At 41.2% G+C, this 27,155-nt stretch overlaps 1 protein-coding gene across 10 annotated transcripts in view; it reads right to left on the bottom strand.

Annotated features, from left to right (window-relative positions):
- The window catches only part of Rbms3 (RNA binding motif single stranded interacting protein 3), a 1,336,321-nt gene that overhangs the window by 479,278 nt on the left and 829,888 nt on the right, over positions 1-27,155 (bottom strand). For all 10 annotated transcript variants that reach the window (XM_037208204.1, XM_037208207.1, XM_037208205.1 and 7 more), the window contains one exon: positions 2,765-2,823. In XM_037208204.1, the coding sequence (XP_037064099.1) occupies positions 2,765-2,823 (59 nt within the window). The remainder of the gene's footprint in view (positions 1-2,764; positions 2,824-27,155) is intronic.

The raw sequence follows: 27,155 nt of genomic DNA on the forward strand, positions 1-27,155 counted from the left end.
TTGCTTTTTTCCCATATCTCTCCTACAAGAGGACCTATGAGTAGAGTCTTCCTCCCACACATATTTAGCTATTTAGATATTTTTATTATCAGATCATATGAGAATCCCCCATCTCTACCACCATAATAGACCTCTAGTATTAATCCCATTATTTCTTCACAGGACTTTCTAAATCAGGAGTTGTGGAATAATCTTTTTGTACACTGTGAAGATGTGTCATTCTGATTGGTTTAATAAAAAGTAGAATGGTCAACAGCTAGGCAGGATTTTCAGGCATATGGGACACTGGGAAGAAGAAGGGAGGAGATGCCAGGACACAGAGCAAGCAGCATGGACATTACAAAGTAAAAGTAACTGAGCCACAGAAAAGAACATAGATTAAGAGAAATGGGTTAATTTAAGTTATAAGAGCTAGTCAGAAACAAGCCTAAACTATCGGTCAAGATTTCATAAAATAATAAGTCTCCATGTCATTATTAGGGAGCTCTCTGATGGGACAGAGAAAGAGTCGCTACAATTAGGTTTTTGTTCTGGCTTTTTCCTTATTTTCCTTTTGGAGAATTCTAATAATCCTCTACATTCCTAGCAGTGCTTGGCTAATCAAGTCCTTGTACCTTGGCCAGCTCCTGTCTCCTCCAGACCCCTCCACCACTTAACCTTGGCCATTGTTAGCAATTATCAGCAATTTTACTCAAATAATTGCTCTCCCTAATTCTATCTACTGGCAAGCACTTCTGAAAACTCTCAGGGTAACCCCCATCAGTGGTAACTAGGAACCAGGGTGGTGACTTCTTCCTTTCCTCCACTTAAATTATAGATTGATAACATATTGACGGATAGATAGATAAATAGATAATGTCTACTCCTTAACTGGTAATTTAGTTCCACTTACTTTTCTAAAACATCTTTTCTGAAATACACATAGAAATCACAGAATAGTTGCCCCAAACAACTAATAACAATAAGAGGCCTTTGTGGTATCCAGGATACAATTTTACTTTATTTTAAAATTTTCTTTGTGTTTTATGTGTTTGAGTATTGTACCTGCATATATATATATGTGTGTGTGTGTGTGTGTGTATGTATGAATGTATGTATGTATGTGTGTATATGTATGTATGTATGTATGTGCATTGTATGTGTGCAATGCCCATGGAGGACAAAAGAGAGCACAGGATACTCTGGCACTGGAGTTACAGTTTTAAGATACCATATTGATGCTGGGAGCTGAATTCAGGTCCTCTACAAGCACAGCAAGTGCTCTTAATGACTAAGACCCAACAGATACAATTTTTAAAGTCTCCAAAACTCTGTGCCCTTTCCTGGTGTCCACAGCAATCCTTCCCTGCTAGGACTTTACATAACAACTGCAAGGGTATAGACAATTATAAATCTGGGAATCTTCTCCCTGAGCATCTGACTTTCCTGGTCATTCTTTTCTTGCTTGCTTTTATAATTTCCATTCTCAAGAAAAGAACGTTTCCTCCACAATGTTATGCAGCTATTTCTGATCCGGGATCTACTCCCCGTTCTCACAGTGCAACCAGTACCACAATGGACCTACCAAGGATGTCAGGATTCACTTCTCTGTGTGTGTCTGTGTGAATGCATGTACTCCAGAGGTCAGTGTCCCAGGTGTCTTCCTCAGTTGCTTTGCCCTGTGTTTACTGAGGTGGGATCTATAGTTGAACCCGGAGCTCACAGCTCCAGCTAGTCTGAGACATGGTGTTTTTTCATGCTTGCTCGGAGCATCCCCTGACTCTGCCTTCCAGGTGCTGTGACTACAGGCAGGCTTCCATGCTTGTTCATCTTAACACCGGTTTGTTTTCAACTCCAAGTCAAACTATTCAGATACAGAACTTACAGGCTGGTGTTCTTTGTCTTATACCTGCTGTGCTCTTGAGCTGATCACAGATGAGCAACACTTTCTTTAAAAAGCAACTAAAATGAATCTGTCTACCATTACCCAGAAGGCCAGGGGACATTTAAAAGTACATGAATGTCCTTTGCTAAAACTTGCACATATTCTCTTTGGCTTACCCACCATGCCTGATTTCAGTATTACAATGAATACTGGATTAAGGGCAAGAAATAATATATGTGACAAGAAGCATTCTAATTTCCCAGTCAGAACCAAGTCATGTAGCAGTGACCGTATAGATGATGCAAATAATTTAATGTAACCTTTAAACATTGTGTGGTATTCCAGACATGAAGAAACACAAGCCACAGCCATTGTCAAATGATTCCTGAAATATTTCCAGCAGAGAGAAAAGAGAAAAAGCCTGACTGAATAATATCCCGAATCTTGTGAGATATTTATAGCTAAAGCATAGATACAATTGGCCCATCATTAAATTCATTTCTAGTCAACAAATCTTGCCAGAGCTCTGAAGAACAGAGAAATTAAGCATGATTTGCCTGAGACCATTTCCCCCTGCATACCTCATCTTTACATAGGAAATCAATTTGTATCATTGATAATATCATTCAAATCAGACCAACCCGAAGTTGTTAGAAGCTAATTCAGTTTTTTGTTGAAGCAATTTGATACTTGTTCTGATTTGTGATTTCCATTTTGTTTGTTAATGAAAAAAATTAATGAGCAATGTTACCAGAAATACAACCCATCAAAGACTGACAACATCCCACGGCTTGCTATTGACTGCACATCATGCTCACTGTGAGCTGGACCTCTGTAGTGGAGACACCATCAACTGAAGGGCACAGACAAGAGCTCAGAGTAGGATGACATCACACCTACCTTTGCATTGATTCGTATTCTTGTCAAGAATTGCCTTCGTGGATACAATTTTTCCATACCTGAGAGAGGGAGGGAGGAGAGAGAGAGAGAAGAGAGAGAGAGAGAGAGAGAGAGAGAGAGAGAGAGAGAGAGAGAGAGAGAACAAAGCTCTGTTATTGAAACCCAGTGAAGACACCTACATGACCATGAACTTTGGGGCACACACTATTGAACAGGGGTTCACCTAGAAGAGAAAGCTCCATTCTCTCACCAGGGTGATCTTATACTAACTCTTCCTGTTACCATGGGACTCTTCTTCTGTAAGTAAGCTCTGGGCTGTGCCTTCAGGAATATGCCCGTCAGGCTAGCACAGGTATCAGGTATCCAAAAGAGGGAATCATGGTGCTGTGTCACAAAGGACCTCCAGAATAAAGTATAAACTTAACTACTGGGCTGGGACTTGTGCCCCATTCTCATGCAGACCTCTACTGTCATCCTGAACTCCTTAGCCCAATACCAGCCACCATGTCTTCTGTAAAATGAAAGTTAGGGCTGGGGGTATACAGTCCAGTTGGGAGAGTATCTGCATGAATAGTGCCCTGGATTCCATCTCCAGCAACCCATTAACCAGATATGTTGTTGCACTTCTGCAATTTCAGTAGGTGAGAGACAGAGGCAAGAGGATTAAGATTCCAAGGTCATTCTTGGCCACACAGGGACAGGGAATTCAAGGTCAGCCTGGCATATGTGAGATTCAGTTTCAAACTACTACTACTACTAATACTACTACTATTAACTATTTATTATCATCATCATCATTTTTTACATGAATCAATCCTTCCAATTCAACAAGCTTTATGTTTTGGGGAGGTCCAAGAGAATGAAGATCTAGGCATCAATGTGCCCTGGCTCAAATTTCAGTTCCACCTGGATCTATTTGGCTGGGGAAGCTACCTGAGCTCTTTGTACCATTTCAGCTTGCATGATGACATTGATAACCATATTTAAATAATGACGCAAGGGCTGCAGAGACAGCTCAGTGGTTAAGTGCACTAGAAGTTCTTGCAGAGGATCCTGGTTCGATTTCAGCATCCACATGATGGCTCACAACTACCTGCAATTCTAGTCCCGGAGGATCCTATACCCAAGCCTCAGCCAGAACCAAGGGCACTTGTGGTGCACAGACATATATGCAGGCAAAACACACAAAATAATACAATAAATAAATAACAAATTGGATTCCCACTAGCAGTGAATGGCTATGTAGAGGAACATAGTTATCCTTATAGGATTGCTTAAGGGCTGATGAAGTCTGCAGGGTTGTTCTGAGGGCTGCTGGAGCTTACAGACTTGCTCTGAGGGCTAATACAGTCTACAGGGTTGTTCTGAGGGCTGATGGGTTCTGCAGGGTTGTCTGAGGGCTGCTGGAGCTTACAGGCTTGCTCTGAGGGCTGATGAAGCTTGCAGGCTTGCTCTGAGGGCTGGTGGGGTCTGCAGGGTTAATCTGAGGGCTGATGGGGCTTGCCTGGAGGACTGAGGACACTGTCAGAAGCAGAGCACCTATACTAGCTATTCTTCACAAGGTTCTCTCCAACCACTGCCTGTAGAGAACCAGTTCCCGAGAATCGTCAAAATCTTCCACTAAGAAATATGGCTAATACAGCTGTGAATGAGGCTCCACAGAGTCCTTGCCTGGCAGACACAAAGCCCTGGGTTTGATCCTCAGAATTGTATAAACTAAAAGTGATAGTGCTTGCCTGTCCCACCAAGTAGGAGAGTCATAAGTTCAAGACATCCTGAGTGATGCAGGAAATTGGAGGCTTTCTTGTGCAAGCTGGGCATCATTCTACCATCACTTCATACACAGCCCTCATTTTTTAATTTTTTACTCTTCAAAAAATATTTTTCATATAATATATTTCAATCATATTCTTTTCCCTCCACTGTGTTCTCAGTAGCCCAGGACTAAACATATTCTTGCCTCAGTTTCCAAGCACTACAATTACACACATCACTTTGCACATATTTCCTATTCACATTCTATTGCATTCTCAAGTTTTCTGCCTGAAGAAAATGTTGGGGAGCATGAAGGTCCTTACATTCACAGCTAGCACCAGGAAGACCAGGAATGTTAAACAAGCAGAGTTGTCTTTTCAAGGGAAAAGATATATAACCTGTTCTCCACCCAGAAGCCTGGGACTAAAGGTGGCTAGTAGTCTAGATTCATGGTTCTCAACCTTCCTAATGTTGTGACCCTTTAATACAAATCCTCATGTTGCAGTGACTCCCAACCAAAAAATTATTTTCACTTATATTTTATTTTTTCAGTTCAATTATTTTTTTTTAATTCTTTTATTTTATAATTTAATTTAATTTTACATATCAGCCATGGATTCCCCTGTCCTCCCTCCTCCCCGCCCCCCACCATCCCCCTAGTCTACTTCTCATTCCCATCTCCTCCAGGGCAAGGACTCCCCCGGGAATTCAGCTCAGCCTGGTAGATTCAGTCAAGGCAGGTCCAGTCCCCTCCTCCTTTCACCCAGGCTGAGTAAAGTGTCCCTGCATAGGCCCCAGGCTCCAAACAGCCAGCTCATGCACTAAGGACCACAATAGACTACTGGCAATGGTTGAGAGAAAGACCGAACTGACCTACTCTGGTGATCAGATGGCCAAACACCCTAACTGTTGTGGTAGAATTCTCATCCAATGACTGATGGAAACAGATGCAGAGATCCACAGCCAGGCCCCAGGTGGAGCTCCGGGTGTCCAATCAGCACGAAAGAGGAGGGAATATATGAGCAAGAATTGTTGAGACCATGATTGGAAAAAGCACAGGGACAAATAGCCAAACTAGAGGAAAAACATGAACTATAAACCAATAGCTGAGGAGTCCCCAACTGGACCAGGCCTCTGGATAAGTGAGACAGTAAATTAGCCTGAACTGTTTGGGAGGCCCCCTGGCAGTGGGACCGGGACCTGTCCTTAGTGCATGATCTGGCTGTTCACTTACATTTTATAACTGTAATTTTGCTCCTGTTATAAATCATAATATAAAAATCTGTGTTTTCTGATGGTCTTAGGCAACCTCAATAGAAAAGGTTATTTGACGCCCTCACAAAGGGGTTACAACTACAGGTTGAGAACCACTAATCTTTGCACTATCTGTAGGGCCAAACCATGCCACCCACAAGCAGGAACAGAGATACTTAATTGTCTAGGTGACCTTTGCACTATCTGTATGGCTAGGAGCTCCCCCAAGCTTCTACAACTGTGACTGGAGATGGCCAACAGCCAAAATGACCTCTACACCGTCTGTATGACTGAAACCACATCAGATCCTCCCCTTGGCGCTGAAAATAACACATGTAGCCTATCTTTAGAACCCATCTTCCTGGAAGAAATGACAAGCACTTTGAAAACAGTTTTGATATAATTGTGCCTCATTGTGCACAAGAATTGTGCTACATCAGGAAACATTTGTCCAAATTGTACTGTACTTAAACATGCCTACATAAAGCTGCCCACTACAGTGTCAGACCTCAGAGGTTTGAACCAATATTGACTACTGAGTCATGTTGAACTGGATTTCGTTCTTGCCTGATTTGGATTATTATTCTGCCAGCCCCGGTGTTTGCAGAGACACCCACAAAAAAAAAAAAAAAATGACCAGTAAAATCTTATCATACTCAAATACTCTCTTCAGAGGAGAAAGTTTCACATGTCATACCAGTTATCCAGACAGAAGTTCACGAGGTACAAGCTGTTTAGGCAAAAAGGTGCTTGATGAGAAAAAGAGAAGAGGATGAGGATGAGGGGGAGGAGGAGGAGGAGGAGGAGGAGGAGGAGGGGCAAAAATGTGATTTTGCTGAAAAGTACCAATAACACAGTATGCAAGAGATGTGTGTGTGTGTGTGTGTGTGTGTGTGTGTGTGTGTGAGAGAGAGAGAGAGAGAGAGAGAGAGAGAGAGAGAGAGAGAGAGAGAGAGAGAGAGAACAGCTCAAAACATTTAAAACTAACACACAACAGGCACAGAATCCTTAAGACAAAATCCTTAATGGGTTTCTATATTTTAAAGAATTAAAAAAAAATACCATCTGTATTCTCTCTTCGCCTTTTAATTTTGCATCCTTATTATTTTTATTGTATGAATGTTTTGCCTGCATGTATGTCTCTTCTCCACGTGTTTGTATGGTCCCTGCGGAGGTCAGAAGAGGGTATCAGAACCCCTGGAACAGGACTCACAGGTGGCTGTGAGCCACTGAATGGGTGCTGGAACAAACCCAGGACCTCTGCAAGAACAGCCAGTGCCTTAACCACTGAGCCACCTCTCTGGTCCCCCTTATTGGTTTCTTTTCTGTTTTAATTAAGAAAAAAATTTTCCATTCATTTTACACACCAAAGATCCCCCTCTTCCCTCCTCCTGCTCCCTAGCCTCCCTCTCCCAACCTACCCCCACTCTTCCCCACAAGAACGAAAGGCCTCCCATGGGGAGACACATCCAGTAGAGACAAGTCCAAGCCCCTCCCTCTGCCTCTCTTATTGGTTTCTAAAAATAGTCCTGCAACATTATTTTTACAGAAGTACCTTCAAAATTAAAATTTAGTGAAGACACAATCAGAAATGTGAGCATCTCACACTGACTCACATCCAATGACAGCACTCTTAGACTATGTCATATACTGTCCCACCGTATTGACACCACTCAGATGGCTCTGTCTCAGTCAGCACTATCTATGAAAAAACACAGTAGTGTTTTACAGTAAGAAAAAGATAGCAAATGCATTGTGGTTATTTTGCTAAGCAAATAAAAAATAAAGGGAATAAATAACTTTATTTCCCAGAAATTATGATATAAACCTCTCTATGTCCCTCTGTGTATCTCTGTGTCTCAGTCTCTATTTCTATGTCTCTGTCTCTGTCTCCCTCTCCTCTTTAATTTTTATGCTCTCTCTAAAAAAAAAAAAATGCAAACCTCACTTGTTCTTGACCACACACTCTAGTTACATCCCAGGCTCAGCTTTCCAATGCAACAGAAGCCAGAAACAGCAGAACTTGAGCACTTCCTACACACACACACACACACACACACACACACACACACACACACACACAGAGAGAGAGAGACAGAGAGACAGAGAGAGAGAGACAGAGACAGAACAGAGACAGAGACAGAGAGAGAGAGAGAGAGAGAGAGAGAGAGAGAGAGAGAGAGAGAGAGAGAGAGAGAGAGGGCACAGAGTTTCAGGAATTTTATTCCTGGACTCAGAGACAAGTTTGCTTTGAAACAACAAGATGGTATTTAATGGCTACTGGTCATAGTTCACATCTGAATGCTCACGATGAGAAACAGGTACTTTATGCATGACTGGTGTGGTATTCTGAATGATCCACAGTGTCAACAACTGTTATAAGCAATAAAGTAGAGGCTAGTTTTAATTTCTTCTTTTTTTGTCTGCATTGAGGACAGAGTGGAAGGCTGTCTTGTACCTGGTGGGCAAGCACCGTGTCTGCAAGCTATATCCTTAGTCTCTATGCCATTTCTTTAAAGGTCCAAACTATTTTACACACACACACACACACACACACACACACACACACACACACACACACACGCCAGTAGTCAGATGAAAAACTACTTACTTTTACATGCTTTGAGCTCAAGGCTAATTCTAAACATATATTATGTTACCTCCTCTTCTTAAGGTTTAGATCAAGATTTAAGTCTTTGTAAAGATTTTCTTCAGCTCTGCCACCCATGAGTGGAAGACAAAATCTGACCTTAGAAAACATGACTGTGTCACTAAATACTGCCTAGAAATGGCCAGCTGAGGGAATCTCATGAGCCTGCTGGCTCCAGGAGCTTTCAGACAAATCCAATTCTCTTTGCCATCCCTTCATTTCCTACAGAAAGAGGAAATAAAATACTATCCACAGCCGACTTCTGCAGGGGGTTGAAATTCTTTGTGGAAATAAATAAATGGAGTAAGAGAAGCTTATATTGTAATCCTTTCCATGTGGGTCTTGCCCAGCCAGTATGGATGGTCACATAACAGCCCTGGCTGGACACTCTGAAAACAATATGCACCCCTCCACGTTGTATGTACACGTTCATCAACTATGCAGTCATAAAGTCACCAGTTCAGCCATATTTCAGATCCCATTTTCCTTATGTTCTGAGTCATCTTTAAAATAGTGGCTAGCAGGGCTAGAGAGATGGCTCAGCAGTTACATGCATATACTGCTCCTGCAGAGAACCCAAGATCCATTTTCAACACCTATGCTAGGCAACTCACAACCTCCTCTAACTCTAACTCCACAGAGAACCTACACCTCTGGCCCCTTTGGGCACCTGTACTCATATGCACATAACCACACCCAGACACACACCCAGACACACACACACACACACACACACACACACACACACACACACGCACACGCGCATGCGCACATAATTCAACATCAAATTCACATGTTGGCTATTGTCTTCTTAAGCTCCTTTTACACTAACTTCTTAATACCTATTTACATTTACTTTGTAAAGGGAATAGCCAGTTTTTTTCTGGCATTTACCCTTTGTCTAATGCTGCATCTACCTCAACCTATATTTGTTGACATACTTCATTGACATACATAAGCCTAATTTAAACGAGAGGCTTCTTTTATTTGCCGAAGTTGAAGCGAAAATAACTACTATTATGGGCTTGCTCTTCATACATTATTAAGACATCAAATTGGTAGGATATTTCTACAGAGAATTTATTTTTGAATCCTTCACCACATCGCCCACTGTGTATATTAATTCAAAAAAAACACAGGCAGAGACTAAAGATAGAGTCTCCGCAGTCAATTAACTCTCCGCTAACTCATTTTTCACATACCTTCTGTATGGATACCAGACGCAAAGAAGGGATCACATTCATTTAATGGATGAAACACTATCCATTTAGCAAATGTGATTTTTTTTTCTGCTTCTTGGGTGGCTCATTCATTTTCTCTTTGGCATTTAGGGGCACTAATGGAATGTGTTTGTAGGTAGAGGGACCCTCTTGGAATGTGGTAGAGACCAGCCCATGATGAACTACACCAGCCACATTTCATACACACATCCACAAAAATTTTTTATTTGAGGAGCTGGAGACTTGGCTAAGTGGTTTACAGCATTTGCTGCTCTTACAGAGGACTTGTGTTTCATTTCCAGAAGCCACAGTTATCTCCTAATTGTGGTGATATATCATGTACCCCAATAAACTTGCCTGAAGATCAGAGGTCAGAGCCAGCCACTAGATTAGACATAGAGGTGAGGTGGTGGTGGCACACACCCTTAATCCTATCACTTGGGAGGCAGAGATGTCTGGATCTCTGTGAGTTCAAGGCCACACTGGGCTACAAGAGATTGATCCAGTACAGGAGAGAAACAGAGCTAGGCAGTGGTAGAACACACCTTTAATTCCAGTACTTGAGGTCTCATGCCTTTCCTTGGGAAACATACATGCCTTTATTCCCAGGAAGTGATGTCTGGGCAGAGAAAGGTATATAAGACATGAGGAAACAGGAACTCACTCTCTTTAGGCTGAGGATTTTGTAGGGTAAGAACTAGTGACTGGCTGATCTGCTTCTCTGATCTTTCAGCTTTCACTCTGATACCTGACTTTAGTTTGTGTGTGTGTGTGTGTGTGTGTGTGTGTGTGTGTGTGTGTGTGTGTTAATATTAAAAGACCATCTAAGATTTGAACAACACCTAATGGCTGTTGTTCTGATACCTTCTTCTGGCCTCCTTGGGCTCCTACATGCACACAGTGCACATGAACTCATACAGATACACATACATACACATAACACAAATAACAAAATGTTAAAGTTATTAAAAATGCGTGTTTCAAACAACTAACCAGTTTGAGCCACAAATGAATGGCCAAGGGCAGACATAATGTGATGGGTGAAGTATTTCCTCCAAATGAACCTATCTGAGTTTTCATCCCCAGACTCTCAGAAAGCCATGAAAGACGGGGCCTTCTGAAGATTATTAAGGTAGAAAATAAGCCATGTGGGTGGGTAGAAGAAAGGCATGAGAAGGCACGGGGAACCATACAGCTATCTCCAAACCAAGAAAGACCATGTTAGAAACAGCACTGCACACAGCTTTGTCTCAGCATACAGAACTGGGGAGAAATACACTTTTGTCCATCCATCTGGTATAGTATTTCACTATAGCAATAGTAACACACCACTACAGTAAATACTGCTCCCTCTGGGGCTGTGGGCTGTGGGGAAAGGAAGGGAGCTGAGAGGGCTCTGTGGACAGCATCCTCCTCTAAATAAACCCTTAGAGAACAGAACACCTAGAAGGGCAAACTGAAGCAAAATTCTTAAAGAAGGAAGTATTTGAAAGGGGTAATATATTTTAAAATTTATATTATATTTACTTAGGGTGTATCCAAGCTTACATGCATATGTGTGTGCATGTATGTGTTATGTGTATGCTTGCATGTGTGTACCATGGTCAGAGGACAGCATGAGGGAATTGTTCCCTCCTTCCATCGTGAAAGCCCAAGGCATCAAACTGAAGTCTTTGGATCTGGCAGCAAGCACTTTTACCCACCAATCCATCTAACTGTCTCAGATTTTATATATCTTTAGACATAAAAAAAAATCTAAAACACATTTCTTTTCCAGGCAAATAGGTTACTATCAAACAAAGCACTATCTCCATGCTACCAGTAGAACCACCACCATATAGTACATACCCTTCCAAAACCATAATTCTGCACTTCATATTTGTCTTACTATACATAACAACAACAAACTGGTTCTCAAACTTTAAGGCCTATCCAAATGTCATGGGAAGCTTGCCTCAGTAGATATTGCATATAACTATAAAATTTGCATTTCTTACAAGGTCCCTGGGGAGTCTTATCCTGATGGTGTCCTCTTAAAAACTACTGCTCCAAAGATGAATGAAGCCCAGAACATTTCCCATTCCTAGCCCCCAAACTCCAGGGAAAAGGGAGACATCTACAGATAGGAATGTTGTCCACAGAGCATGCGACAATGAGCTGGTCAGCGCCAGGACTCTGTTGACAACTTTGTCATTGTCAGTGGCAGGAGTCTCACTCTGCAACACTTTTGGGCTTCAAGAAGGGTCTATGCTGACTCTATAGGAGAAAACAGCCTTAACAAATGATCAAAGAAAATTCAAATGAAATCTGATGAAGGAATAAAGAATTCCCAAACTAGCAGTCTTGTAGAGGAGATCTAGCAGAGCAAACTTCTTGTCTGTATCGCATCAAGATCAGGTCCACATGGTCAAGCAGATGGCTATGTGTTAGAAGTCAAGGGGCTGGAATTCTGTCTGAGGAAAAGCAAGGTCAAGAGGGGCAAATAAATCAACATCTACAGTTCATCTAGAAGGTATTTATTGTTCTGTGTTTTAAACTGAAAACCTGTTCCTTTGTTTAAATAACAGTCCATATTAAAGACCAAGGAACTTTTGTGGGGGGGCGAGTACATGTTTATATGGGCACACATGTATACACATGGGTACTTGTACACAAAGCCAGAGGTCAATCTGCTCTTGTTTCTCATGTACCATCCATCTTCATGTGTATGACAGGGTGTCTCATTAGTCTGGTGGCCAGTGAGCTCCAAGGATGATTGTCTCAACCTATGCTATCCAACCTTGGGAATACAAATGGAAACAATGAGGCCCAGTCGTTTTTATGTGGGTTTGGGGCATCAAATTCAGGTCCTCATCCTTGTAAGCAAGCACTTTCCCATCTGAGCTCTCTCTCCAGGCCAAAATGATCCTATTTTCAGTCTTCAGTCAATGTTATTAATCATTTAGCTAACCCAACGACAGCTTACAACTCAGGTTCAGCTGTTCTGCCATTCCTTTGCAGATGATTTTAGGAAGAAAGACAAAGAAATACAGGCACCGTCTAGGTTGTATTCTTCCTTAACCTAAAATAAGAGTGGACAGTTAATAGCTTGACTAAATTAGGATGCTGATGCAGTGAAAAATGGGCAAACATAATTATCAACTATGCACTATTTCCACCTGTTCTTTAATCAGAAGCAGGTGTGAACCTGATACAGTCATAGTCATCACAAAGCGGATATTTTCAATTTTCATTCAATTTTATTATTTTAAAAGACTTATTTTATTTTTAAGTGTGTATGTGATGTGTGCGTGTGCATGCGTGTGTGTGTGTGTGTGTGTGTGTGTGTGTGTGTGTGTGTGTGTGTGTGTGGTATATTCAAATGCAGTACCTGTAGAGGCCAGAACAGGGCTTTGGATCCTCTGGAGTAAAGATGGTTGTGATCTGACTGATGTGGGGGCTGGGAGCGAACTGAACTACAGTCCTCTGCAACAGCATTATGCACTCTTAATCTCCAAGCCATCGCTCCACTTTTTCTTGTTTTAATGAAAGGTTACATAGGGCCATTTTCATGGAACATAATGTTCTTTGAGCACATCTCCCCTCAAACCCTATTTCACTCCCCTCATCTCACCTGATATTTTCAATTTCTAAAAACGGAAGAACTTCATGAGATTGCTAATTCTTACGCTTAGTAAACTCTAAAATAATACCTTAGGTTATGAACTGGGTTATATAGGAGGTGCCCCAGTTTCATTTCTGTTGCTGTGATAAAACTACCCTTACAAAAAGCAGCTGAGGGAGAAAGCAGTCCATTTCAGCTTCAATTCCAGGTTACAGCCCATCACTGTTGGGAAGTCAAGGTAGGACCTTCAGATAGCTGGTCACATCATATCCACAGCCAAGAACAGAGAGAAATGAATGCATGCTTGCTCACTTCCTTGCTTGCCCATATTCAGCTTGCTTTCTCTACTCACATAGGTGAACACTCCTTGCTTAGGGAATGGTGCCACCCAGAGTGGACTGGTTCTTCTCACATCAATGCATTTAGTTAAGGTAGTCCCTCAGAGACATGCCTATAGGTTAACCTAATAAAGACAACCTGTCATTGAGACTCTCTTACAGGTGATTCTAGGTTGTTCCAAGTTAACAATGAAAGTCAATAATCACATGAGGGGAATATAGCATCTTAACCAATAGCAGTGATAAATAAGTATCCATGTAAACAGCACTGGGAATCAGCCATCTGTTTGATATTTGTCTTTTGATTGTTTGTTTATTTTTTCCCACCTAAGCACACCAGATTTTACCATGTTCAACATCCTTTCATATTTGCTCAGTGACTATAGAAAGGCAATAGGCTTTAGATCCAAATAATGTGGATTTGCCTCTCATCCCAATCTGACCTGAGATAAATTTCTCGACCCTCAGTCCTGTTTCTTGATGTATACACTATGACTGCTGAGCTCTACGCTGCACAGTGGCTATAAAGATCAAATGAACAGTACGTGTTAAAACTCTCAGCACAATGTCTAACAGGTTGTCACTGCTCTCCCCTGCTCTAATTCATGCCTTATTAGCTATGCAGTTAGAGTGCAGCGTGAAAGCAACTCAGATATTTATGCTCTTGACATTCACTGTCGCCAGCCACTCCCTACTCATTGCCTGTGGAGGTTCCTTACTCACCACACACTTCCAAACAATTGCACTTCTTTGTAAAATGCAGAGCCAACGAGAAATTCACTCTTCACTCACTCCACCTCCTTCTGGATGCACCTACCATCTCAGTCTGTTCTCCAGGTACAGCCACTTCCCATGCTCCCTTCTCAGATGCCTTTGCCTCTTGATCTTCCATCAGCATGCACTGCTCAAGTTCCCTAGCCCATACCTATACTGTTCTCCACTTCCTCCTTTCCTGTCCACCAGCCGTGAAAGTTATTGTGGCTGGCTGACTACCTCTCAACCCTGACATCCCTTGGTCCCCACTGCCTGCTAGCTTCTCCTTCATTCATGCACAACTGAGTTTAAACAGTACCATACCCCCAGGGCCATTCTGTCAGAGTCCAGTTCTGTGCTATCAGTTCCAACTGTGTTCTTTTAGATTTGGGAGAGTTTAAATGCCTCTCAGGAATTCATGGGTCTCCATTTTAGAGTCTCTATTAATCAATCCTAAAGTATTTGCCACCTAACTTTATTCCAATGAACCCATGATCTAGGTGTCAGATACACATCTTCAATTTATGAGGAGAAGAACCTAGTCAGTGGCAACTTAAGTAACTTCTCTAAGACTGAGGAGAAGGAAACTGTAAAACCAGAATCCAATCAACAAGTCTGCCTGCAGAGCCCATGCCAAGACATCAGCAGCAGACTCTCACCTCAGCTGTCACCTTGCCTCTGGTCTTTTCTTTGTCCCTGCTCCAGTTGCTGAATGAATCTGTGAAGTCTATGCTTTGCCTCCCTACATATGGTCTATATTGTTTGGATATGACCTTGTTTCCCCAGTGCCCAGTGTATAAACATCTCAGAACTGAAACATCCCCTCCCAGAGAGAAGGCCTGTAAGCCTCAGGAAATAAACAAAACTTACAAGGCCCATGAAGCTCCTGAAACGCACAAGAGTCCAGCAAGACCACTCCCTATTTCTTTTTTCTGTCCTCCCTCCCTGGCACACACCTCTCTGTAGGATCAACAAGGCAACAGATGCATGCTATCACAAACAGCTTTTATGTGGGTTGTAGAGCTCCAGATTCACTTCACATTTGTGTGGCAAGCACTTTGCCCACTGTGGCAAAGTCCCTAGTTCTGTGTCAGACAACTATTTCAGAGCATAAATGTCTACTGATAGACATCTCCCAAACACACACACACACACACACACACACACACACACACACACACACACACACACACACACTCTGTTGGCTTTGCACCTGACCCGTGACAGGTTGCATTAGGTATTTTATTTCAAATTCTCCCATATACCCAGTAAGTTGATCTCACCACTGTTTTGTTTTGAGACAGGGTCTCATGTAGCCCATGCTTTCCTTAAACTTGCTATGTAACTAAAGATGACTTTGAATTTATGATCCTCTGCCCTCCATCTCTGAGGACCACCATGATGGGTTTGTGAGAGGCTGAGGACTAAGCCAGAACTGAGTGCATGCTTGGCAACTACTCTACCCATGAGCAACAATCTCAGCCCTCACTTGCATTGTTTTGAAAGATGAAAAAAGTTAAATCTGATACATCATTGGCTTCCCCAAGTTCATATCACTCTTAGTAGTCTTGCTTGTATTTATATTCAGGTCCATTTAGCTGTCTCTCTTTCCTTGACTTCCTTGATCATTACATACAATGAACAAGTTCACATAAAAGTCTGTCTGTCCGCTGTCCAATCAAAAGTCTACAGAACTATTTATTCCTTAAAGGACCCAAATTCTTCAGGAATAATATAACTGGTCATACTACTAATTACCCGAGTTCATGTGTAAGGAAATTAATTCTTCAAGGAAATTTAGGGCTTGCATGCAGCCCATTCTAGCACACTGAACATTCTGCATGGATTGAACACACATTACCACAGTTTCACAAATAGCAGATACAGCAATTTAAGGAAGACATCAACTCTTGGATTCTATAAATCATGTTATCATCTACAGGTTAAGCAGCATTTAATATAAAACTATATTCACTTTACCAGTTACCCAGCATTTGGAAGCATTTCCAGGGCTTGGAGAATATTTCTATAGAATGTACCCTTTTGTTATAGACTAAATGTTTTGTCCTCTCAAAACTGGTACTTAGAAACCTAGTCACCTATCTAGGCACTTAAGAGCAGGGACTGTGGGCAAAGCATTTGTCAACATTAGTGTCCTCATAAAAATACAGAGAGCTTTGCCAATCACCACTTGAAGAGTGAGTCTATGAATCATAGAGAAGGACCTCACCAGACAGAATCTGCCAGTGTCTTGATTTCAACTCCCCAGCCTACAGAACTGTTGAAAAGCCAGTCGGTTGGTAGCATTTACCTATAGTCACCCACATGGACCATGATGACTGGTATTGTTATATCTGCTAACATGCATGGTATGATCTCAAAAATGTTCTGTGTTGCTAACAGAATAGTAGCTCCCAAGTCTGGCATGAGTCTTGAAGCTTCATTTTTGCCTCTTCCAAGATGGCTGCTGTCATGATGTTTTGCTCTTCTTTGTAGTTCAACTGACATCTCTCTAGCAGTCCTCTCTCCCCCCAAGAAGGTAATGTATCTTCTGTCCTAATCCAATGGGACAGTGGACACAACTCTGGTCGAGATTCCGCTAGATCATAAGTTGTGGTTTTAGTGGCAAAATATGTTATTTTACTGTTGTTGTATTGTACTCTGTTGTGTCATTTCTTATCCAGACTTTGAAGACTTCAAGGATAGAGTAAGTATAAATCTTATGTTTTATTACACAAACCAGCACATGTTCATTGAATGAATGGATAAAAAATAAATACAGTATACAATCCCCTCAGTTCTGACAATGGGGTCGGAAGGCAAGGAGAGGCAGCAACATACAGATAAAGATTGATTTCCCACGTTGCAAAGCAGCCAAATGTCTATTTTACAAATAGCAACACACTGCTTCCTCATATCTGACACTCAGCACATAACTTCACTTTATCCAAGGACAGAGTGAGGCCTAACACCACCCAAGGACCAAACTCAGAGAGGGTTTTTGATTGTTGGTTCACTTTTAAGATTTAGTTTTAACTTTGAACCTGTGTATTTGTGCGTATCTGTATGTGTGTAGGGGGAGGGTTGTACATGTGAATGCTGATGTCCACAGAAGCTGTCTGATCTTCTGGAGCTGGAGGTACAACATCTGTGAGCCCCGTGACATGGGTTCTAGAAGAAGAACTTGGCCATCTGTCAGAGCAGCAGAGCATTGAGCCATCCCTCTAGAAAGAGTTTCAAAGTCTTTACTGTAAAATGTTTTCTGGGCTCACATTAAGTCCACAAAGACAAGCCAAAATAGTCAAAAAGGAGGAGGAGGGAAAGAAATATACCAAAGAGAAATTCATCGACGATTTGGTGGCTGCTGTAAGCTGTCTAGTGGATATACGGTAGCATTGTTGAAATGAGTGTCCAATGCAAAGAACTCAACACATTCCCAGGGAGATTTATGCATAAGTGCCAGATAACCTGGTGTCTATTACAGCTTTCTGAGCTCCATGACATTTCAAACACAATTCTGTGATTAAGTTACATAATGGTGCAACTGCTTTGTTGAAAAATCCAGAACCCATAAAGGACAAAATAGAAAGCACCATACAAAAGAAGTAGTTTCACAGAGTTCATTTTTAATTTTCTTAAAGATAATAATACAAGAATCAAAAAGAACGAAATCAAGACCCATTTCCTCAATCACAAAATTGTGTAAAACAGGGTCAGGAGAGATGACTTTGTGAGTAAAAGTTCTGGCTGCCCAGGGCAGACAACCTGAGTTTAGATTGCCAGAACCCACATAAAAACCAAATGTGTTGGCAAGTCGATAGACTACAAGCATGCCTAGAGAGGGGCTATGGGAGACTGAGCTGAGAAGCTCCAGAAACTTAAGGGCCAGCTGGTCTACCTAAGGTCTTGATGGAGAGATCCTGTATCAAACAAGGTGGAAAGATGGGACCAGCACCAGAAATGGTCCTCTGACCTCCACATGTGTGCATGCTGTGGCACATGTATGTCTGTACACACACACACACACACACACACACACACACACACACACACACACACAGTATTCAAGTAGATAAGAACATGAGCATTGTTTTCAATACATCAGTCTTTTGGAATTAAATTTTGAGAAGCATGTTGTATAAAGTTGCTATGCCTTACCCCAAACAAGGAGTAGCTGTGAAACTATGCCAGAAAGTACAGGTTCCATGTATATTCAAATAAATCCTAATCAATGATATGGTTCAATCATCTCTATAAAATGACCACCTTCATAGGTTTTCTGTATTATACACAGAACATTTGAACTTGCAGGTAGGATATATGGAATGCAAAGACTTAACAAGGGAGTGCTTGGGAAGCATTCTGAATAAACACAGGTTTCTCATGGTCATTCACCCAGAAAATGGAAGTTGTTGGGAGTAATACTCATTGCCTGATGAAAACTTCAGGGTGATGGTATAATTTAATTCTATGAAGTATAGTTAAGAGAAAAAGTATAGAGAGGGCTGGAGAGACGGCTCAGTAGAGTGCTTGCTGCTTTTCTAGAGAACCCGAGTTCGGCTTCAAAATGGGTATTTTGGATAGTTCACACCTGCCTGTAACTCCAACACTATGGAATCAGTTGCCTTCTTCTGGCCTCTGAGGTCACTGGTACACACAGGGCATATACACAAAAATACAGCTGCACACAGCCACACAGCCACAGCCATAGACAAACAACCACAAACAATACATCTCCCCTCCCCTGTCTCTCTCTGTCTCTGTTTCTGTCTCTGTCTTTCTCTCATGCACACACACACACACACACACACACACACACACACACACACACACTATTTTAAAAAGAGAGAGTACACTGCAAAACTGCTGTCATGCTACCTCAGTTCCAGGAGCAGCGACTTCTAGTATTTTATTTGCTTAATCCTTTCCCTGTGACCTCAGGTACACACATACCACCTGGGTGCATTCCTTCCATTCCATGGGTATTCGGCATGACAAAACACTCCCTAGATATTTAGTTTATGCAACTTGAGAGGGTTTGGGCAAAGGGAAAAGGCAAGGCAAACTCCACCTTTCCCCCATGCCAGGAAGAACAGGTTTTTCTCTTAGACTCTTTTATCTGATCAACTCCTATTTATTTAATAAGACTGTAGCATGGCTCTAACTTCCACCACAAGGCCCCTTGGGATGCTCATGATAAAATATCCTTTCTCTCACAACCCAAGTCTCTGATTTCTTACTTTCTAGAAACACATGTGCCTATGAATCTTTGTAGTCAAGCCCAGATCATATCCCATAATGCTTAAGGAGAAACTCCATGGCTCATGTATATTTATGGTATATACAGTGTCTACAGCCCATGGGAACCCAGGCAATATCTAATCATGTAATAATGTCCCTCCTAGACCAGTAAGACCAGCTTTTGATAGCTAGTGTTAATAAGAAAAGAAGGGGCAGGTTATGTAAGCTAACTGCTGACTGACACCTGCATTGTTCTTGATTAATTTCTCCCCGCCTTCACTTAACAGTACTTTCATTGTCTATCACAGGCACTATTGACAGAGTACAGTGTGTAGTGCTTTGTTCATCTGGGTTGCAACATCATCTCAATGAAGACTCCAAGAGTACGTTAGCCCTCTGGTCCTTCAGGATGCATTGCCTTATTTATACTGTTTCAGTCAGAGGAGATGCTAAGGTCAGTTTCTCTTTCTGGGCTCTGTTCCCACTATCTTCTCTGAGTCTAACCAAATCTGGCTACTAGTTTCTTAGAGTATCCTGGACTCTACTGAAAGTCTATCAACCCCAAACTTTCATCCTTTCTTCTTGTCTTTCCTCTGTCCACTGTCATTCTGTTGTTTGCTCCATATATAGTCCATACAGCATCTTTGTATCTCCCTCTTCCTCTCTTCCTCTTCCTCTTCCTCTTCCTCTTCCTCTTCCTCTCTCTCTCTCTCTCTCTCTCTCTCTCTCTCTCTCTCTCTCTCTCTCTCTTTCTTCAGAGTTTCTGGCTACAAGCAGAGCTTAATCCCCACAACTATTTGAATTCATTAACCACTTTTCTTGAGTGTACTATTCAGTCATTACATACAACATAACGTAGGATCAGTGGCACAAAAGAAGTTAACCCAATGAGCAGGAGGAGGGCCAGCCTAGGAAAACAGAACTAGGTGTTCTCGCTCACTCTTGTAGTCTGTGCACTGGAAAGCTGACAGAGGGACTGTGAATTGAATGACACCTGAACTATATAGTAAATTTGAGATCAAATTAAGAAACCTAAGGTGATCTTATGAAAGAAATAAAGAGAGAATGAGAACATAAACCTGAAACATGTTATGTCCACAACATGTAAAATACCTAAAGAAGCTAAACATATTTCCTTGTATTAATGACTTGTAGTAAAAATATAAGATGTTCATCAGAAGTATAAAACTGCAAACTAAGTAAAAGTTTATAAAAATGGGATGGATATAGTCTTATTTTGGTAACTATTGCTATGATAAACACCATGACCAACCAAAAGCACTGCACAAAGGGTTTCAGTTTATTATTTCATTTTATAGTCCATAATGAAGGGAAGTCATGGAAGGAACTCAAGGCAGGAACCTAGAGTCAGCAGTTAAAGTAGAGGCCATGGAAGAGTGATGGTTACTAGGTTGTTATGCATAGCTTGCTTAGCTTGTTTTCCTATAACATCCAGCACCTCCTGCCCAGGGGCAGCACCACCAACAGTGAGCCCTCCACATCTACCATTAAGATGATCCCACAGACTTGTCTCTTTGTAAATTGATGTTCTCAATTAAAATTCTTCTTCCTAGAAAAATTTAGCAAATATCATATTGACATAAAACCAACCACAGCAGACATACTGAGTTTTTCAAACTATGAAATAGCAAGCATACCATGATAAGACAGCAAACCAGAGAAGCACTGTAGATGAACCACCAGGAGGGTTCAACAAGATGGACAAAACTATGGTTTATATGACTTAATTTACACAAATTAGGGTAAGCTAATAGCTAATTTTGAATGTGATCACCAATTAGAAGGACCTAAGAGTTTGTTAGCATGCTGATCATGTTTCTCCCATGGTTTGGCTGCTGGATATGTTCAGTTTATGAAAATACACCAAGCTATACACTAGTGGGTACATGTCCCTGTCTCCTGCTATTTTCCAATAAAACATGCTAACAATGACAATATGATGGCAGAAGCTAGCTGCTGTGGATATCATTCTGTATAAATAAAATACCGATTGGCCAGTGGCCAGGCAGGAAGTAGGTGGGACAAGGAGAGAGGAGAATTCTGGGAAGTGGAAGGCTGAGAGAGGGAGACACTGCCAGCTACCACCAGGACAAGCAGCATGTGAAGATGCCGGTAAGCCACAAGCCATGTGGCAAGGTATAGATTTATAGAAATGGATTAGTTTAAGATGTAAGAATTAGATAGCTAGAAGCCTGAGCCATTAGGCCAAACAGTTTAAATAATATAAGCGTCTGTGTGTTTATTTTATAAGTGGGCTGTCGGACTGCTGGGGCTTGGTGGGACCCAGAGAAAAAACTCCAGCTACAGCTAGCAATATTTGTGCACATGTACCTGGATGTGGGGGTGCATGAATTGTGTTCATGTGCTTATCTCTCCCCTGTGCGTGAAGGTCAGAGGTCAACTTTGAGTGCCATTTCTCAGGAACCACCAGCCTTGTTCTTCTGGGACAGGGAGTTCTAGATTTACTTTATCATTGTGATGAAATACCATTACAAAAAGCAACTCAGAAAGAAAGGCGTTTCCTTCCCTCACCTTACAATTTGAGGCTCCTGTCCATCACTGTGGGGAAATCCAGGAGGGGACATCAACCAGCTAGTCACATCACATCCCCAGTCAAGCGCTGAGAGAAATGGATGCATGCTCATGGCTTGCTTGCTCTCTTGCTTGGACTTGCCTTGTTTTCTCCACATTTACACAGTTCACAGTCCCTGCCCAGGGATAGTTCCATCCCCAATGGGCTGGGGAATTCTCATTTCAATTAACGTAATTAGGACAAACCTTCACAGACATGCCATAGGCCAGTCTAGCTAATCAGGAGCTCCAGGTTCAGTGAGATAGCTTGTTTCAAAAAATAAGGTAGAGAAAAATAGATGGAAAACATCCAGTATCTCGCTTTGACCTCCACACACATGTGTATATATGAGTGGGAATACACACACACACACACACACACACACACACACACACACACACACACATAAACACACACACACACACATACACGTACATATGTGCACCCATGTGCTTATAGCTTATGTGCATACTTAAAGTTAAATATATTTTCAATTGATTCCTATCAATGTATTTCAAAATGGTTACATTTTTAAGCTAACTTTTTACAGCTATGGAAATAATATCTTTTGTTTTGTTTTTCTTCAGAACACTATCATCAGAAAGAAAAGCTTTCTATGTATATGTGTGTATACATGGGTATTGGTCTTCCCAAAGCCACCACAATGGGGTCACTAAGTGAGTAGATTGGACCTTTTCTGAGAAATAACTAATATCTCTGTTCAAACTTGTTAATATGCTAGAAGGATCCACTGAATACACGGATGAAAGGCACACCTTCTGGAAAGCGTCTGTGAAACTATAGAACTCTAATTTCATGTGAGATGGCTGCTGGGTATTTTAAAGTACTTACTGTCAAATTCCATTTGAAAAGCAGACAGATATTCAAAACTCTTAAAATGTGCATTGCATTGCTTTTCAAAATCATTTTATGTAGCACACACAAACATCAAAATTTATGGAGTTCTTATGCAATTGTTTCACATTTTAGCTTATTTATGTGTAACTACTGTCTTTATAATGTTTGTAATTATTATACTTCAAGTTAAATATATTCACTCTCTTTGTCTTATCTTTATATATTTTAATTCTACTTTAAATTATATAGTACATGGTACTGGAGAAATGACTCAGGTAAAGAGCACCTGCTGCATAATCATGAGGTATTGAGTTTGGACCCAGAACCCAGGTAAAAAGCTGGGCATTGTATGCACACCTGTGACCACAGCTTGGAGGGAGTATAGACAGGAGGATGGTGTCATTCTGGCTTCCAACATAGCCTAGAAGATGTGATCCCAGGTTCAGAGATTTTCTCCTCAAGCATAGATAGAGAGTCAGAGGAAGACACCAATGCTGCTTTCTGGCCTCCACATATGTACATGCACATATACTCAGATGTGCACACACACCACACAAATACATAGATCAATCTTTAAACAAATACATGCATTATATAATATATACAAGTATTTCTATTGACATGAATACTGAATGAGTGAAACATGCCCAACCTATGTAAATTTTTAAATGAACATAAATTTTAAGATGTGCACTATTTCCCAGTTGTAAAACTGTCTTGCATATTTCTCTATCCAGCTCCATTTCCTGCATTAACCCTGATGACCTCAACCTCCCTGTATTCTATCATCAGATTCCTTTTGCTTCCTGAACTGTTTGGTCGGTGAACATGCTCTGTACTGCTCACTTCTACCCTTCTCAGAGCTTTCTTCAAATGAGTCAGTGTATGTGTCTTCCTACAGCTTGTTTGCATACTTAACATTTTAAAACACAAATAAATCATGATAAATGGTCACCTGGCAACAGAAGCATGGCTTCACCTCATCACCACTCCTCTTTGCTATGTTTGAGAGTACTGGACACTGATGATGGTGCCATTACCAAGTTCCAATTATGGTCTGAGTTTTAGTGTAGGCAAATATTTGCACTATCGTGTCTCATGGTCTCTCTCTATTTCACCATACTTAGAAGGAGAATTTTGAATGTGTGTGTATCATTGAATACACCAGACAAAACTACCAATAAAATGATGCCATCCAAAGAGCATCTTCGCTACCCAGTTCTTGTTCCTTAGAAGGTCTGTCCCTGCAAGAGTCTGGTCCATTCAAAGCAGTTTACATTATGTCTGGACGAAATGCTTCTAGCTTAGAAAACAGGCTTCATATGAAACAAACTTTCTAAACAAGTATTGATGTATTTTAAATAAATATTTAACAAGAAAATAAAGCCATTTTCTGGTATTAACATTAAGAGAAATACCAGAAGAGAAAGTAAACATCTATCTTAATTCAAGTCATTTCTTAACTACTATGTAAGCTATAGGAACTTTATACATGGGAAAGCACCCCCCCCAAAAAAAAAAAACTGAGTTCTCCAAGGTTACTGTACTGTGCCAAGCAATCAGGATAAGCCATTTAAGTTACTGCAGATTGAATCAAAGCCAGATGTTGTATTTGTAAGAGCAATGGCTGCTCTGAAAGTCAAATCTTTCTGGAGGTGACATCTGGCTATTGTGTGCTGTCACCTAAACAAGTACAGGTTCTAGCTAATCGTGAGCCTTCTGGGGGATCTTCAACCACAACAGTCAGAGGACACAGAGAGCTGTTCCACCCTCCCTTTTGGGAGATAGAAAAATTTAAGAACATGGACAATTTGGCATGGAGACTGCTGACATACTCTTATGCTCACTTAAAAACCACAAAAATCAATGAAAACCCAACTTATGGAATCTTTTCTTATGCTAAAGTAATGTCTATAGTCATATATGCATTTCTGTATTGTATAAAATTACATCACATTAGTGTGGGGAAACAAAGAAGCCTAGATGTCAGCAACATCCTTTAAAATGGCTGAACTTTTGTCCCCTACACAGGGTCAACACTATGTAATGATTGGATTAGAAACATGTTCTAACTCAGGGTCCACACTCCATATTAAGAGTGTATCTTAGGTATTTTTACAAAGTTAAATATTTCGACCAGCATCAGAAATGGCATGCTTATTTCTTATGTTTGGTGAGCTTGCTGCTCCAAGTATGGTCTACAGGGCAGTATCAATGACGTCACCTTAGCTTCTAGAAAATTCCATACCTACTACCTCAGAGTCATACCTGAATCAAGATCACTGAGAATTTCCTACACATACTTCAGCTGAAAGACACAGTTTTAATGCATTCATTGGTGCAATGAACACCCACTCTTGTTGAGCTAAAGGCTAGGATATGGCTGAGAAGATGGCTCCATCAACAAAGTAAGGTCATGCAAGCATGAGGACCTGAGTTTAGGCCCCAGAACCCAGGTGAAAAAGAACAGGAGTAGTGATGTACACCAATGGTCCCAAAACTGGCAGGACAGAGATGGACTCCTGAGGCTCTCGGACCAGCTAGCCTAGTCTACTTTGGTGAGCTCCAAAGAAAAGTGAGACTATCAAAAACGAGATGGACAGCTCCCAGGGAAGGACACCCGAGGTTTTCCTCTGAACTCCATGAAAGCATATCCTCCAACAAAGTCCAAACATTTTTGTTAGAATTAGAGCTAGAAGAAAATTACCTTTGCATCAAGAATTAGATATAACTTTGTGTGTGTGCGCGCGCGTGCGTGCGTGCGTGCGTGCATGTGTGCAGTGTATACATATAGTTTACAGTGAGTGTGCATGTATGTGCACATGTTCCATGGTATTCAGAGAACAACTTTTGGGGCACTCTCACCTTCCACTTTGTTTTGAGGGAGTGCCTTTCTGACTGTTCTACAGACTTCCAGGATACTTCAGCCTAGCTGATCTATGAGAGTCTAGGTGGCTCTCATGTCTCCACCCATCTCATCTTAGGATACTAGAGTTACAGATGTGAACTGCTGAATCCAGCTTTCTGTGGGTTCTGGGGATCTGAACTTGGGTTGCTAGCCTCTCACAGCAAGTGTTTCGACCTACTTCCCACCCCCAGATATAACTTAAGTTAAAATTTTGCATTTATAAAGTCAAGGAGCTTAAAGGTACATTTGAGCTTCCTGTGAGAGTCTTGTTTCCCTCTCCTCCTGGAAGATTTTATACAACTTTCATCTGACATGTTTGCATAATTATTACTAACACATGTAGACATTCTGTGGTAGTATATATGTGAGCAAAAAGTACTTTGATCTCATCTGGAGACTTCTATAAAATACATAAGGAAAAGCAAAGCCTATTTAGTGAATGTGAGAACAGTCACAAATGTAATGATGCATTTTTTTTTTACCTGGCCTAAAATTTCTCTGTAACCTTTGGTCAAACAAATTGAGAGTAATCTGGCAGAAATGCAATATGCATTCCAAAGACTAGGTCCATGCCAGCATTATGTAAACAAAGACTTGAGGACGTGGTGCCAAATTTCACCAGCACCTGCATCAACGTCAAAGAACACAGTGATACTAAAACAATTAAGCAAACATTCTGACTCCATAGAGAGTAAAATGTGCAGTGCAGCTATCACCTAGATCGCAGATTAAAGGAAAAGGTAAGGCTGACTGTGTTTGCACAGAACTAGTACATAATTTGTTATTACGCTGAGTGTTCAGGGTAGGTGACCCATGGCTGACACACCAGCCAGCCTCCTGCTTTCTTCAGCAGGCTGCACTGTTGAATTATGACTAGAAGCAACTGATGTGCAGGAATAGCACAATATGATAGTACTCTCACAAGTATTTAGTCCCTTAAAAATACCATCATCATTGTAGAGAACTCCCCACATACAGTGTTTGCTCATGTTTTTAGATGTTTCACTAAGAATAATTTTATTTCAAAGTGATTAAAAAAAACACAGATGTGGGATCTAATTTTTTATGATATAAATTTGTTAAATTTTTTAAAAAATTTCTATGAATATGTGTGCCTGTGGAACTTTATGTGCCCATGTGTGTGCAGGTACCTAAGGAGGTCAAAGAGCATCAGACTTCCTGGCACTAGAATTACAGACAGTTGTGAGCTGCTATGT

This window comes from Peromyscus leucopus, chromosome 7, assembly GCF_004664715.2.
Source record: "Peromyscus leucopus breed LL Stock chromosome 7, UCI_PerLeu_2.1, whole genome shotgun sequence".
NCBI lineage: Eukaryota > Metazoa > Chordata > Mammalia > Rodentia > Cricetidae > Peromyscus > Peromyscus leucopus.